The sequence below is a fragment of the Salmo trutta genome, unplaced genomic scaffold (genome assembly GCF_901001165.1).
Source record: "Salmo trutta unplaced genomic scaffold, fSalTru1.1, whole genome shotgun sequence".
In the NCBI taxonomy this organism is placed as follows: domain Eukaryota; kingdom Metazoa; phylum Chordata; class Actinopteri; order Salmoniformes; family Salmonidae; genus Salmo; species Salmo trutta.
The window spans coordinates 4783-20476 of NW_021823191.1; the positions used below are offsets into that span (position 1 = coordinate 4783).

Genomic DNA, 15694 nt, shown 5'->3' on the forward strand with positions numbered 1-15694 from the left:
ACAGCCACACTGCAGGGGAGATGTAACTGCAGTCTGTGGGGGGTGACGGCTTCCCCCCAGGACTCTACAGGAACCTGTCATGACTCCCGTCAACTACTGAGTTTTAAATGAATTACTTCGTCTTTCTGTCTCTGTTACATCTCACCATTTATCATCTGGTAACTAGACAAGGATGTTTAAGTCTCCGTTGAATGTGAAATATTGAAGTTTGGTATATTTGTATAGCTACATGAAGTGGGATTATCTATAACCATTCCAAGTACACCAATTTCCCCCTTTTTCATGTGACGTCACTGTCCTTTATTCCTTTCATTCTTTATCTCTTTCAGCTTTCTCTTCTCTGAGGGTAATTGGGGACTGTATTTTGGCATCTGAGTGCAGTACTGCTATTGGTCTATAACTGGTTCAACAAACATCCCTACGGTAAACACAGCTAGCCTACTCTGGTGCTACAGTGTAGAGTCTGAATATTTCATATCCTTTTGTCTGGTTTGAAGATCACTGGAGCAGAACTAAGTATTGTGTACTTTCACTGTGACTCAAGTTCTTCCACAAAGAAGTATAAAGTGAGTTTAAAAGGCTGATTCTAGCACAGCTCACAGGAGGGGGTCTAATGACGTCTAGGAGAACCACAAGTAAAGGTGTCGTCACCAAAAAACATGACTTTTTGAGAAATCAAGCAAACATTTTGTTTTTGTGGGTCCATAGCCTTTCAAGCACATTTGACTTGCGAGGCTCGTTCTATTTATTGGTTCATCCCATTTTTCAGAGCAACAGGATATACCAAGGGGCTACTGCTGTAGCTAAAGAGATCCAATCTTATTCTTTAATAATCAAAAAAAGATTACAAAAATGTTAATTCTTAGAGTAGTCAAAGAGTGTGTATATGCTAACATGAGGGTTTAGCTCCACACCTTTCCCTGTTCTAGTGTTACAGACAGGAACATTCTCTTTGGTCATTATGTCAGTGGACCTGCTGCTGCTTTACTCCAGATGCCACTTTAAAAGGCAGGTTGTCTGACCCTTTACACCCCCTCTCTCACACTACCCCTAGACCATTCCTCTATGACGTTCTCTGTCCATGCACAAACACACCGATCAATGCTATCCCAACCCACATAAATCAATCCAACTCACCAGAGACCATGCATGATAATGTTTATTCCAGACATGCAGAATGTTCACAAGTGAGATGGAAACCAGCATATACATATGCTATCAAAAGGGGAAGAAATAAGGACATAAAAAAATAGACATGAATTGAAAGTCACTGTTTTACTGACACAGAACAGCATGTATGCATCTCACAGCAGAAGGATGGTCAGGGAAATGTGTTGTAAAAGTGGAATTTCATGTGATAACAGTGGAATTACCAGACCAATTTGTCTTATAGGAATTATGTTGAATTTTGGATTTTCAAGACTGAGTCACTGAAACTCTCCTGCTGGGTTGGAGTCTCCCCCTCTTTCCTCTGCCGTTTACTCCTACTGTATGACAAAAGCAGCCATCTACTTTCCCCCCCAAGGCAGGTTTCTAAAAGCCCTTTAGGTGTGTGTGGGAAGTTAGTTTGTGCATGCCTGTTGCCCATGGATAAACATTAGAGCTCTTTAGACAGGGATGTCTCTTCAGCCCATCTGTCAAGTGAAGCACACTGTGGCTGCACAAGCATCCTATTGTACATTATAACTTGTATAGCAACATGAACTTGCTGCCCTTTTTGTTATCATACCCAAAGATGTGCTGTAAGGCTGTCTTGAGTTCAGTGCCTTTAAACATCGTGACCATGTTGAGTCATTCACCAGCTGTGGTCCTATTTCTATTTGTTGTTTCTAGAAATACAGTACAGATGCCAAAAATGTTCACATTATATTGTCAAGAGTTTCCAGGTTTTATCTAGTGCTTTGCATGCTTCGACAGGGGCAGAATTGGTTAATTCCTTGCTGAATAAAAAAACGTGTGTTCATAGTTGAGGATTCAACGGAGACCTCAAATGTTAATATGGTGACCTATTTCACTAATTACAGGTGCTTTTTCAATCACTTTATATCTCTTTGAACATTTTAAATTCAGGCCAGATCAATTCAATCAAATTATCATATAATTATTTCTCTTTGATCTCATGTGTAGCTAACGCCTACATTAGCCCTTGATAAGACAAGCAGTTGAATCCAGAAAACTTGAATAATCGCTAATGTCAACTTACAGTATTGAAATCAAATGGGAGTTGAAGAGTATGAGTTGTAATACAAACATGGATGTAAGTCCAAACAAGGGTGTTTATGAAGCATCATGTAGTGGTTATGAAGGTTTTATAAGAGGTGTTATGACCTTCCAGTAAACATCTGAAGTGTGTCGATATAACAGTCCTTTGTTGTGTTACCACAATAGAATGTGAACCAACTGTGACTTATTCCAGATGGCATGGTGACACATTTCAATACAGACAAAATGTTACAGTGCAGGTATAGAGAGAACTGCTGCCAATCAATCAATCAAACCTCAAAACAATGTTCCTTTAACGTTACAGTGGGTCCTTACAGTGACACAAAAACCTGGGTACCGTTTAGCCCAAAGCATGCCTATATAATATTGCATATATATTCTTCATATAAATACATGTCATACCGATACAGCACGGTGGCAATAGGTTAAGGATTGGTGTTGGTCTCTGTAGTACTACAAAATACATTCAGTGAAACAAGTTACATTAACAGTCCAGGTAATGAGACAAGGTACTGGGGTAGGGTGCAGTGGGTAAGGGGAGAGTGATGGTTCTGACAAATTGAATATCCTCAGACTAATGCCCATGTTCTGGCATGGATGTTTGGTGAGGGGATGGAGAGGGTAGGCATGCGCATGAATATAGTCAGACCCCTCCCACAGCAAGGCAGGGGAAAGGAGGGTTGAAGGGGCGGGGTTTGGGTATTCTGTTTCTGTCCTTACCCACAGTCAACCCACATGGGGCCGAAACACTCACATTATGTACAATTCACTCTCCAAAGGCTCTAAGCAACTGGCTTGTTATATCCCAAAGTAAAAACACAGACAAACAAATATAAATTCACTAACAAAACTAAAAAGGTTGGCTATCTACAGTCAAGACATGCATGCAAGTGGTCTCTTATTTTTGTCAAAAACCTACAAAATAAACAAATTCAAAAACATCTCTGAATTGTCTTCCCTGGTCAAATATTACATCCTTCGGCAAACCATATTAGGCGACAGCCACTGCCGGTCAGGTAGCCATCTTAACTTAAGTCTCAATCATCGCAGCCCAACATACACAACTTTTATAAAATGTGAATTGATATATTAATCTGTATATATTTATATTGCAAATATCTGTATAGTTGTATATGCTTTCAATGCAGGTCAGGCCAACTAGGTATATATTTAGGTTATTATTCAGCTGTCTTGATGTTTGGAGTCCATTTTCAAGGTCTCCTTCCATTCTTGATACAGAAAAGTTTATCACTTCATTCCTCTGTTCATCCCTCTCTTCTTCATCTAAAGACTATTTTTACTCCACAGAGAATCGAATGAGAGTCGCAAGTCTCTCAAACCAAAAGTCAATCGTCCAACGTTCTTTTGAAGTACACTTTTTATATCAAAGATTTTCTTTTTCATCAAGCAAATGTTAGTGTAATCTAATGCATGCATATCTGGATATTTTTGCTTTGGTTTATTAATTTGCTAGTGTATTTCCTACTGCATTTCCTACTCTTTAAACTTCTTCATGTTTTGCCTTGATCTTGATTACAGTGTGGAGCAGGTGATGATATATTTTTTTCATCTCAGGAATCGACGGAATTTATCATTTTTTTTTCCATGCTGCATTCTCTGCTTGGCTTGCAGCAGTGCTCTTGTTTCATAGTATATACACTGGTCACTTGGTTACTGTTAGGGAAGAGAGAGCGGGGGAGGTGAGAGTGAGTGAGAGAGAGAAATGTTAAGGTCCAGTCATTCCTACAGTATGACAGGCTGGTCTGTAGCTGAAACAGCAGGAGGGATACTCTCCTTGCCACAAAGCCAGCCTGCTATAGCTGCAGTCTTTAATCAATCCACACAGAGCTCAGAAATCTGCTGAGCTGACACACACACACACACACTTTCCAGGCATCAATGTGATTGATGACAGACTGGTGTATGTTTATGTATGTTCATATATTACCTTGAAATTGTTATGCAGTATGTGTGTATGTGCATGTGTTTATGCATTGCAGCGGTGTGTGTGTGTGTGTGTGTGTGTGTGTGTGTGTGTGTGTGTGTGTGTTACTTACCAGAGACCGTTACAGAGACGACTATGATGAGCACACCCAGGAATATGGAAACGACACTGAGGAGTCGAGCCAGTTTACCCAGTCTCTTAGCGCCGTCCATGTCTCCCGACTGCAGGCTGTTTCTGGACTGAAGAGGAGAGGACACACAACACAAGGCCAGATGCATTTACACCCTCACAGAGACACAACTGTCATGACACAATTTGAGTTGTTACGTTTTACATTTTGGTCATTTAGCATAATCTTATCCAGATCTTGAACTACACCTTTCTCATGTCATCTTTTAGTTCTCTTATAGTCAAACTGTCGGATGTCTTACTTCCTGTCTGTATGACTTGTGCTCTTGTTGGAAAACCGACTCTTACAACTGAAACTCTTAAATCCATACAGAGATTCACGGGAAAACTTGTTCTGAAACATACCTGGACATGATTGAATTTGGCAGTTTCACTCAGTCACTGAAATATTTATCAGTTGCTAGTCCATTAATGCACAGAGAAATGGCTTTAAAGTGGAATGAACATGAACGCTAACTGAGAGATTTCCTACAGCTCGACAAAATTTGGGACCATTTCATTGCAGACCTTTTATTTATTTACTCTTTTGCCAGGTTCTTTATTGAACATTTTACGATAACGACTTGACCAAGAGGTTATCCTTGTTGTATAAAGTATTTCCAATATTTGGAAACCACAGTGAGGCCTATTCATTGATTATCAAACTTTGTCTGCAGAGCCTGTAGGTTGTTATTGGTTGAAGTTGATGAATAGTGTAGTGTGGGCCTCACAGTGAATCACACAAGGCAGCTTTATACGGTACTATACGTATATCTGTTGCAGACAATAGAGACGGGTTGACAAACTGGAGTGGTGTGTGTGTCTACGACGGGACCACAGGAGGTGATTGAGAGACACAAAAGACAAATACCTCTATGGCACCGGGTTGCAATTACCCAGGTCCTAGAATGCCACATTCTCCCATTAATCCGCCACTGCTTTTCTCTGTGGATGAGCAGTAGAACCCCCCCCCCCCCCCCCCCCCAACACACACTCCACTACACTGCATTATGGAGATCAGTAGCTACAAAAAGATCTCTACTCAACAGGCATCTCTCCAAATGACCTCTGCCTCTTAGACTGGGGTACAGTGGTGTGTTATCTGTTTCTGTCATCACCACATCTAACAGATTGTAAACCAAAATCTAACCAATCATCTCAAAAAAGATATAGGAAAACAACAAAATGCTAACCACATATAGTCAGTACTATGTGAGCATGAACCAAAAGCACTTCAAGAAGCATGTGGGTGCTGTCCATGGTGCTGGACTGGCCTCTACGAGGGCCTATGTTTTCATTTCTATCAATCAGATCAGTTTTAACCACAAAAATGGAGGAATGAAAGAAGGAAACACTTTCAAAGTATTCTAACTGGGGGGAAATTACATATAACTCTGAATTCAATTAGCCTTTATTAAACCATGACATCTATAGAGATGACTGGAGGCTCTGCTGTAATGGTGATCCCACTTCTAGAACACTTTCTTCCCCATCTCCTTCATAATACCCCTCCATTTTTCTCTTTGGATGATGAAAATGATATTACATTGGCAGAATACAGTAATTCTCCATTAGCTAGGGATGCATGTGTGTACAGTATGTGAACTTGTGTGAATGTGTGTGTATGTCTTCACCGTTTGCTGTTGTGTGTGTGTGTGGCGCCCGCACTTGAGTGCATGTGTGTGTGCACTTATGTGCATTTGGGTGTCTTAACAAAGCAGGACATCCAGATGTGATTCAATACTTCCTGTTTAGAGCAGCTACTAGCTATGCATAATGCTGTGTGCATAGCAGCAGCCTCATTCAAATTCAGAACTGGGGGTGATAGTTACGTTTTTCAGCAGGCAGGGAGGAATGCAAATCATAATCTTAAACAGAACACAGTCATGCATTCTTTAAATGTCCTCTGATGCTTTAAGTCTTCATAAGGACTGATCCGGGACAGAACCCTTCAATTGAATACATTATTATTTCTGCTTAGACCATTGATGCTATATTTACTGTTTGATACTTTTTCAATATGCTGTCTGGTATGAGTTCCAAAACTGCAAGGGGTTGACGAATAACTCCAGAAGACAACAGTATATGTGCAAACACCCCAAATGTAAATACCTATAATATATAGGTAACTGCCAAAATAAAGGAAACACTAACATAAAGTGTCTTAATAGGGTGTTGGGCCACCACAAGCCAGAACAGCTTCAATGCACCTTGGTATAAATTCTACTAGTGTCTGGAACTCTATTGGAGGGATGTGACACCATTCTTCCACCAGAAATTCCATCATTTGGTGTTTTGTTGATGGCGGTGGAAAATGCTGTGTCAGGCGCCACTCTAGTATCTCCCTTAAGTGTTAAGATCTGGTGACTGACACACACACACTTTAAACCATCTCCTTTGAGACTCCTGTTTCAAAGTCACAGATCTCTTCTTCATTGCTTAATTAACTCAGGAGACTCACCTGTGTGGAAACACCTGCTTTCAATATACTTTGTATCCCTCATTTATTCAAGTGTTTCCTTTATTTTGGCAGTTTCCTGTAGATATTGTCATTTAAAGTCTGCGTAACAAAACGATTTGTAAGCTATTTTTGTTGCAGTTGCAGGTTGCAAACGACATCATCTCAAGCAACTTTGCTGATAAACAAAGCAACTCAAACACGAATGAGATTACCCTTTTATCACTGCAGAGAACAACACTCCGTCCGTCCGTCCTTCTCCCTCCCTCCCTCCCTCCCTCTCTATTCCTCTTTCCCTCCATGTATCACTCTCTTCATCCCTCTCCCTCCCTCTCTTTGCCCTACCCTTCCCCTGTCCTTCCTCCCTCTCCCTCTACCCATGAGCCTCGCTGTCTCTAGTGAGGCAGGAACTCACACAGTGCACTGGAAGTCAGATAAGCCTGGGTCAAAGACCTCCAGATGTATTCTCAGAAAGAGTAAAGTGTGTGTGTGTGTGTGTGTGTGTGTGTGTGTTAGTAGCTGGGGGTAGGTGGAAGGGAGCCTTCAGACTAGGTAATAAATGGTTGTATTGATTTACAGGGAGAGGGAGACCTGCTCATATTTTTCTTATGAATATGAAATTCAGCAAAAACCTGGCCTCTCATTCCACCTGCAGTACAACCACGCAAGCCCACACAACAAACACACACACACACATCACATCCCCTCCCCCAGCCCTGTGGTTGGTCCCACTGCAGTCGAGGCTGGAGAGAGGTGGCAGGAGAAAGAGAGAGAGAATTGGAGATGGAGAGAGAGAAGGACAGAATCAGAGATGAGATGGAGAGGAAGATGGCGGTAGAAACAGAGAGAGATGGAGGAAGAGAGAGAGAGAAAGAAGTAGAACATGGAGAGCTATGAGTCTCTAAGAAAGTGCTCTCCCTCCCTGCTGCTGCTGTCATTAATAATGAAGAGTGTGGTCCCAGGGATGGGAGCAGCCTGGAGGACAGGAATTGTACTGTACACACACAGAGGGAGAGAGAATTGTGCCCAACCCTGGCGCGTGTGTGTGTGTGTGTGTATGCCCGTGTGTATTCAGATAACTCTAAAATGTCTCCTTTCCTTCTCTCCCTCTTTGAAGTAATCGCTGATCTAACTTGATTTGATAGGCGAGATCAAGAGTTCCACTACGACCTAGCTTCTACCAATCCAGTCTCATCAGATCAGTGACCACTTTAAGGGAGGAATGACAGTAGGACACATTTCAACAGTATTGGAACGTAGCCCAAGGGCAGGGCAGGGTTAGGAAACCCTGGTGTGTAAGAGTTCACTGAAACACCTAATTCAACAACTCCACTACTTTATCAGTTTGATGTTACGTCCCTAAACAGACCACTGATCTTAACCACATTCAATTGGTCACTCTATGTCTAAAAACAATTGGTTAGATTTTGAGAGTTAATTTACCAATCACATTATGTTTTGTTTTGTATTCCCATTGTGATTGGTACCTTAATTTATAGGACGCCATGTTAAGAGATCACTGATCTGAACGAGTTGGATCGGTGAAAACAATGTTTCTACCCGTCTGCTTACAACAACCTCATTATGTCAAATCAGATATCCCCTCAAGGATGGACAGATACGGCTTTGAAGTATCCACATAAGGCATCATGAGTCCTCATTAATGGTTGTTTTCCCCCAGGGCAAACAGTCAAAGAGCTGGGAGGTGGTACATGTGGACAGTAAATTGGATTGTGCGTAGAAGGCTTGAATGAGGCAAGCCTGTATCTCTAAGGAAGAGAAGGGCTGGAAAAAGTATTCCATTATTCTATTCCAGAGGTAGACTGATGATTCACATAGTTTAATCCACTGTCATGTATTCGAGGAAACATAATGACAATGGTGCATTGTTTTATCCATACAACATTGAGGCTGTTTCCAGTGCACAGATTAAGCCTAGTTCGGGAGTAAAAAGCAAGCTCAATGGAAAATCGCCATTGAAAATGCTTTTTAGTCCAGGTTAAATGGAGTAGGGTGTAGTACTATATCAGCAGGGCTACTTCAGTAATAGCTAAATTGCTGCTACAAATCATTTTAGACTTTTACCTAAGTAGTATTTTACTGGGTGACTTTCACTTTTACTTGAGTAACTTTCTATTAAGGAATCTATACTTTGACTTATGTATGACAATTGGGTACTTATTCCACCATTGTCCTTTCCAAGTTTTTAGAGGGAATGCTGATTTCAAAACTACCCAATGTAGCAGCTGCACAAGATTACTAATAAACCATTTACACACACACACACACACACACACACACGGCTCCCCCTTCCCACACCTTAAAAGAAAGAGAAAAATATCCATTGGGCTGAAGCTTGAAGCCCATATTTCACCAGTGAACGTGCCGAGCGTGCAGCAGCAGTTTGGGCCTAGCACTCAGTCCCATTACCTGGAAAGGCCTGCACAGCCAATAAAAGCCCATAACCCTGTCTCTCTCTGCCTCTCCACGCCATAGAATTGACTCCACGTCTTCTGCGTCCGCCAGTAGCAACCTCAATACCAATAGCCATCAGTACAGCTGTCTTACATCTGTTAAGCCTAACTTGCTTTTCTACTTACAGATCAGCATGAGTTGGCCATTGGTGGTTGTACAAGATATACTGTACAATATATAATATGTATATACATCTAGTTCATTTTTTATGCCTTAGGTGGTTGAGAAATATACTGTATTATTAACCAATTGTTTGGTATTCAGTGTTATGAAATTATGGAATGAATTTATCCAAAAATGTAGATACAGAATGTAGGCAAAAGTCATTTTCCCCTTTTTAAATAAATATTTTAGGATTTATTATATTTTTCCCTTTTGATTAAATTCCTATCTGTTTCAGTGTTAGAAAATGTGTTCTAGCCAATCTGAAGGCTGCCTGAATAATCTTTACAAGTCCAACCCTGTGGCGGGCAGGTAATATTGTAATTTCCTATACTGATGCTAGCCCTCTATCCCCCTTCCGTGTGTGTGTGTGTGTGTGTGTGTGTGTGTGTGTGTGTGTGTGTGAGAGAGAGAGACTTGCTCCCCTCAGGACTGAAAAGATGTTTATCAAAGCTACGTAGCTGGCTAACTGTTGCAATTTGCCCTCTGCAGAAAGGCTCAATTGACTTCTATCGCCTTCTATTGAGTTAGTGGCCATCTCTGGTTTCTACCCCTTCCCTCGCTTATCTTCCCTCTCTTTCTCTCCTTCCCTCTGTCAGCTAGTATGCTGGGTCCATTAGGAGAAAACTGTTGTTGTCAGAACTGCCATGTTTTATAAACTGAATGTTTTATTATTGTGTGTTGTCCCTGTCTTTGAGTCATTCTGCAAGCCCAAAGATCGAAGACACATGAGCCAAATTGTGTTCTTCTCAACTGGCTAGAGCCACTTATACCTGGACCAAACTTATCTTATTAGAACACTAGCATAGAAAATGTAGCCTGCAGCAAGGACAGCCACCAACATGTAGGCCAGTCACAACTTAAGTCAGAGACAAACTCTGTGGAGGTTTCAGCCTCATAACAGCAATGCAATGAGATCTATAAAAAACACCTTTAACATCTCAGTAGTTTGAACACAACCCTCTCCAAAACTTCTCTAGTTATTACACTCTTAGAAAAAAAAGGTGCTAAGGAGAACCATACATTCTTCCGTTTGTCCACATAGGAGGGGAAAAAATGTTGGTGCTTCAAAGAACCCCCTGTAAATGATTCCACCTATCTGCCTCTATGAAGGGTTCCAGGCCCTTTTTTTGAGGACCTAGTTATTCTCTAGCACAGCGGTGTTACTCTGAATTTACAGGCCACATCGGGCCTGCAAGTCACATTATGCTGGCTTGCAAAGTGATTTCTCTAGATCATTCTTTTTTCTTTCCTATTGCCATTATTTTGTTTTTTCCCACGTACATTTTATATCCTGAGATTTTAGAGTATTCTGAAAATATTTTTAGTAAGAGGGCATTGAGTTTTTAATATTGGTCAGGTATATCAGGTGATCATCTGCAAATAAATGTTGTTTGTATTCATGTTTACCAATACTGATACCTGTTAGGTTTGGGCACTGTCTAATTCTTTCTGCAAGCGGTTACATTGCCAGTGCAAACAGGAGTGGGAAGAGAAGACATCCCTGTCTAAAGCAATTTCATTAGATCATGTATTATTTGTGTATATTTTAGCTTGAGGACATTTATGTAATATTTTTATTAAATGTATTATTTCAGCTGGAAAGTTGAAAGCTTTCAAAGTTTTGAATAGAAAAGGCCATTCAAAACAGTCTCTTTGGCATCAACAGCCATTATTGATAAATCTACATCTTGTTTTTTAGCATATTGTATTAAACTGAAACATGTTCTTGTATTTGTTTGGAAGTGTCTATTTTGAATAAACCCTGTTTGATTTCTATATATAAAGTCTGGTAAGACATTTGTCATTCTATTGCTTATGAGGTTTGTTATTATTTCCGTTGTCAAAGGTCTCTATGAACTCTATAAGTATCGATTTTAAAAGCTTAGAATTTTTACCACACGACCACAACATTGATTGTGTCCAGCATAAGAGGTTGGCTACCATAAGCGTGTTCACAGGTTGCATCATTACATTGCTGTATGGTACATTTTAAGTAGTTTTCACAATCCATGCGCGGCATCGCAACAAAAAGAATCACGCTACATATTAGCAACTTTTTTGGTGGTTTATCTACTTCCGTGTCGGATACCACACTTCAAAGCAACGCACACAAGATGGAAAAATCCAATGCAAGCGACACACTGCACGTAGTACCACACACTGGAAATCTGGCAGATGAGTCACAGCAGTGTGGACTGCCTCCCATTGAAATGAATGGACTTCAGCCAGAACGCATACAGTTTGACACAACCGGTGTGCACGAGGCTTAACACCGTAGCCTACATACACTGTGCCTCTCTTAGGGCTATGGAAGCCATGATATTTTGTCAGACGGTTATTGTCATGCAAAAGACTGCCGGTCACACGGTAAAGTACCGTTAATTAACATAAACAAGCTTAGCATCTCCAGGACTCCACAAATACAAGCCGCATACAAGCTGCTGATGCGTGCCTTTGGAACATCTACATTTAAAAAAGTCTAATAAATAAATTGAATATAAACCATAACAATAAATCCATTATTTATTTTACGCAGGTCTAAAGAAACATGATATGAAGGACATTTATTTCAGAAGAACAGAATATGAGTTGGCCTACTGTATGTTATTTGGGTATGCGCCTTGCCATAGGCTGTAGGCTTGTTCATTTAGCAGGCAAGATATGCTTATAAATCCTGTGCCATTATTTTATATTATACCACAGCATTGTTGAATACTCGTTTCTGATTGGCTAGAATGGCATTCTAGAATGGACATTAAAACCAGATAAAGGGACAGTTGGAAAATATATTGGGACAGCTTGCAATCATGACGCAGTAAGCGTCTACACACTTTCTACTTACTACAAAGTTACAGAAAGCTAAACCAACAACCACACAAACCCACATGTAATACATTGTAAACACAGGTCCAACAAGGAAAGACTTAGCTAGGTAGTTGGCATTGATTTGTTTTTGCAGAGACATATTTTTTTGGGAGCAACTGATGACCTAACATGGTGAGTGATGAACATTAATTTATCTGGTCCCAACTGCAGTGTTGCTGTCAAATCCTCGCACGTTTCTAGTTTGACCAGCTGTTTTCAGCAACTGATATGTTTTAATTTGGTTGTCATATTGGCAGGTTTGCTAGCAACAAACTATTTAGCTAGCTTCTAGCCTAATTTTGGATTTGCAGTGCGATCTCCTCGTAATAAACACTGTCAAGTGTCCTGACGAGAAGGCAAACATTGTTATGGATGTATCCAAATGAATGTCAATAGAAAACAGCCACTGTCCATTTCGTTGTGTTAGGCTTTGAAACAACAACCACATCGACAATGTGTTCCACTCAGTTTCAACCTGTTTAACTTCTTTCTTCAAATTGATCAATACAACTCAATAATACACGCGTTTCATCACAACACATTTTGTGTGTATTACACAATTTTCTGTCTTTATAACTCATTCGTGTGCGTTACACGAAATCCACTTTGTTGTGCCTAACATTAGCTAGGCTAGCTATGTGGCTAACGTTAGTTTGTTACTACTAACACATGTGCAGAGGGCCTAAGAGATTACCACGACTCAACGGTCACATTGAATTTCATGACTGCTGGTGTGGCGGTAATACAGTCACCACAACAGCCCTAGCCTCTTCATCTCCTATTTAATTCATTGTAAAAATATATATATACAAAAAAACATTCCTCAGCTGTCATATTTGATCACCCATGTTTGGAACGTAATTAATTGGCGGGTAATGGATATGTCATGTGATCCCAGTTTTCGCGATCCCTCCAAATTTAAGCAGACTTTTGCTTAAAAACAATATAATTCTCGTCAGCATTCTAATTTATAAATCTGCTGCAACAAAGGCTACATCAATGTGCCAACACTGGCCATATTATTGCCCAGCTGGGACATCATGGCATGTGCATGGCACCCAGTACAGGAAGTGCAAGTATGCTGCAAATCTTTTCTGAATGAAGCAGCAAGGAGCCCCCCCTTCCCACCTCCCTTCCCACAAGGTAGGCTAAAGACAGTTGAGAAAATACTGGCAACATAAATGTGATCGATATACTGTCCTTTTCCCTTTATCATAAATTATTTGTTGAATAGTTGTAGATTTAGGGCTCTATTCAATCCATATCGCGGAAATTCAGCGTTACAGCATGATTGAAATTTAAATATAATGTTCCATGTTAGCAGAGACTGCATTTAAGGTTAACACTGCATATGTCGGCAAAATCGGAAATGACCTTTACATTTCTAGCACGCTTCAGCGATACAGATTGAATACAGCCCTTAGGTCTACACTTGATCACGAATGGGTAAAAAGGGCTTTCGAATTCAACTTGGCTATAGGGCTACGATTTAGTGGCAACAGTCTGCATTCTAAACAATGCTGTTTGAGGTTATTACTAATATCCTAGGTCTATTTTATTAAGAAATTGCAAATAATGATTCCCTTATCCCCCGATGTTTCATATATCAATACAGCATGGACAGTGAATTGACAAGAAACGACAGGCGTTTTTAGACCCCACTTTCCTAGACAGGCGTTAGATATCCACTTACCATAATTGAAAATAACAAAGCAACAATGCTGACGGGCCAGACAGGGCAGAAGCAGGACAATATGACCAGTATGAGGTAGTCTTTGGGCTTTTGCGCCTCTTGGACCGCGGCGTTTCCGATGGAAGAGGTGCAACTGCGACTCAAACTGACCCGGGACGGGGAAAGGGGGGCAGCAGCAAGGTGCCCTGCAGAGCCCGACCTAAAGGGCAAACTGTGGCCGTTCTGATCTACATCCAGGTTTTTGTCACTCCCCACGTTGACTGTGAAGGAGGAGGACATTTTCATACTGTTGCCGCCAGCGGGCTCGGTGGTCACGGGGCTGAGAAGTTTCTCCGTCTCCTGAGACTCGTTGGCGGGTGCGCGGCCGCTCTCTCCCAGGTTAGATTTCTCGAATTCAGTGTCTATGTTGATTGCCATTTCTTCCAAATCCAAAATATTTAAATTAGTTTCCAATAGAGGAAAAAAATGCCTAATCGTGGATAGTACTAAGACTGGTTATAGTGGTGCTATATTCCCATTCTTTGACCTGATTAAACTATATATTTTTTATTTTACAATACACTCTAAGACTATGACTACCCAATGTAACCAATTGCGTGGCAAGTTGATATGTATACTAATGCACCATTTAGGTTGGCTATGTCAACCACATGCGTTATAAATCAACCCCTTTCAATTAGAGATACAACATATAGTGGTATTTTCCCGTTGGATTTTCGCATCATTCTTCCTCTCGAATCAAGAATGTCTTCCGCCTCAATTCCGCATTTCCATTCAATCCACACGCGCTATCGGAAAGCGATCTCCTCTGAAATGTGCACTCCCTCTCTCCATCTGTAACGCCAGACCCAAAGAACAAATCACTCAGTGAAGCGCCTGTCGCCTGCCTTTTCAATCCCACCGCGATCCACAATTATTACCAGCTTTATATCTCACTTAAATAAACGTTTTCTTTTTCATTCAAAGTAATAAAGAATTACGGAATGCGATTCGTTTCAATGAAATATACCCCTAGAAACAGAGAAAGTGAGTTTGTGTCCTGTGTGTTGTTCGGCAACGGGCCGTGTGTCAAGACTGTTTCTCACGCTGCAGCAAGAGAGCCACTGGGATGAACTTGTAGCAGAGCAGTGCGGCGCCCCCTCCTCGTCCCACTCCTCTCCTCCCCTTTCTTTCTCTCCTTCCGTCCTTCCCAACATCAGCACCACGATGGAAGCGCGCCAGGAGCAGGAGAGGCAGGGCAGAATCTCTCTGGCGCTTTGATCCCCGCGTGGGACGCCTCAAAGCCTCTTCAAATATAGGCTAATATAGGCCACTTATACTATTCACATTTGTCTAATTTATAGATATATCATTGATGATCTTAGGTTTGTTTGTGTAGATTTGCTCAATGTCCCAAGGACACGCTTGATTGAAAATGTGTACACCGTGTGGTAGGAATGTTAATTGTCTTCCACTAGGTCAGGAACCTTATATAGCCTACTGGTAAATGAATACCAAATCAATAACCTACCACGGGGTTGGTTTTATTTGTGGATACTGACATATAAACTTTGTAGTTCAACCTTGAATTTAGGCTTCCATCCACATTCTGTATCGACTGATTATAAACAGTGGGTACATTTTTTCGTATACAGCATTTAAAGCTGTAACTAGATTGATACTATGTAGAGCCCTAAAGTGCTACATGCTATGATAAATGTTG

The 15694-nt window shown here is 40.9% G+C and overlaps 1 protein-coding gene across 1 annotated transcript; it reads right to left on the minus strand.

The window, feature by feature from the left end:
- Positions 1-1141: 1141 nt before the first annotated feature.
- Positions 1142-15208, minus strand: LOC115189539 (trafficking regulator of GLUT4 1). The gene is made up of 3 exons (XM_029748148.1): positions 13993-15208; positions 4281-4407; positions 1142-3897 (listed from the first exon to the last, which is right to left on the minus strand). The coding sequence occupies exons 1-3, from the start codon at positions 14407-14409 to the stop codon at positions 3887-3889; spliced, it is 555 nt and encodes a 184-aa protein (XP_029604008.1). The 5' UTR covers positions 14410-15208; the 3' UTR covers positions 1142-3886.
- Positions 15209-15694: the final 486 nt, after the last annotated feature.

Excerpts from the sequence above, each read along its gene's own strand:
- LOC115189539 (XM_029748148.1), bottom strand. The coding sequence starts at position 14,409 with ATGGCAATCAACATAGACACTGAATTCGAGAAATCTAACCTGGGAGAG. Across the intron at positions 4,408-13,992 it reads CTTTGTTATTTTCAATTATG|TCCAGAAACAGCCTGCAGTC; the intron begins GTAAGTGGATAT and ends TCTCCTCTTCAG.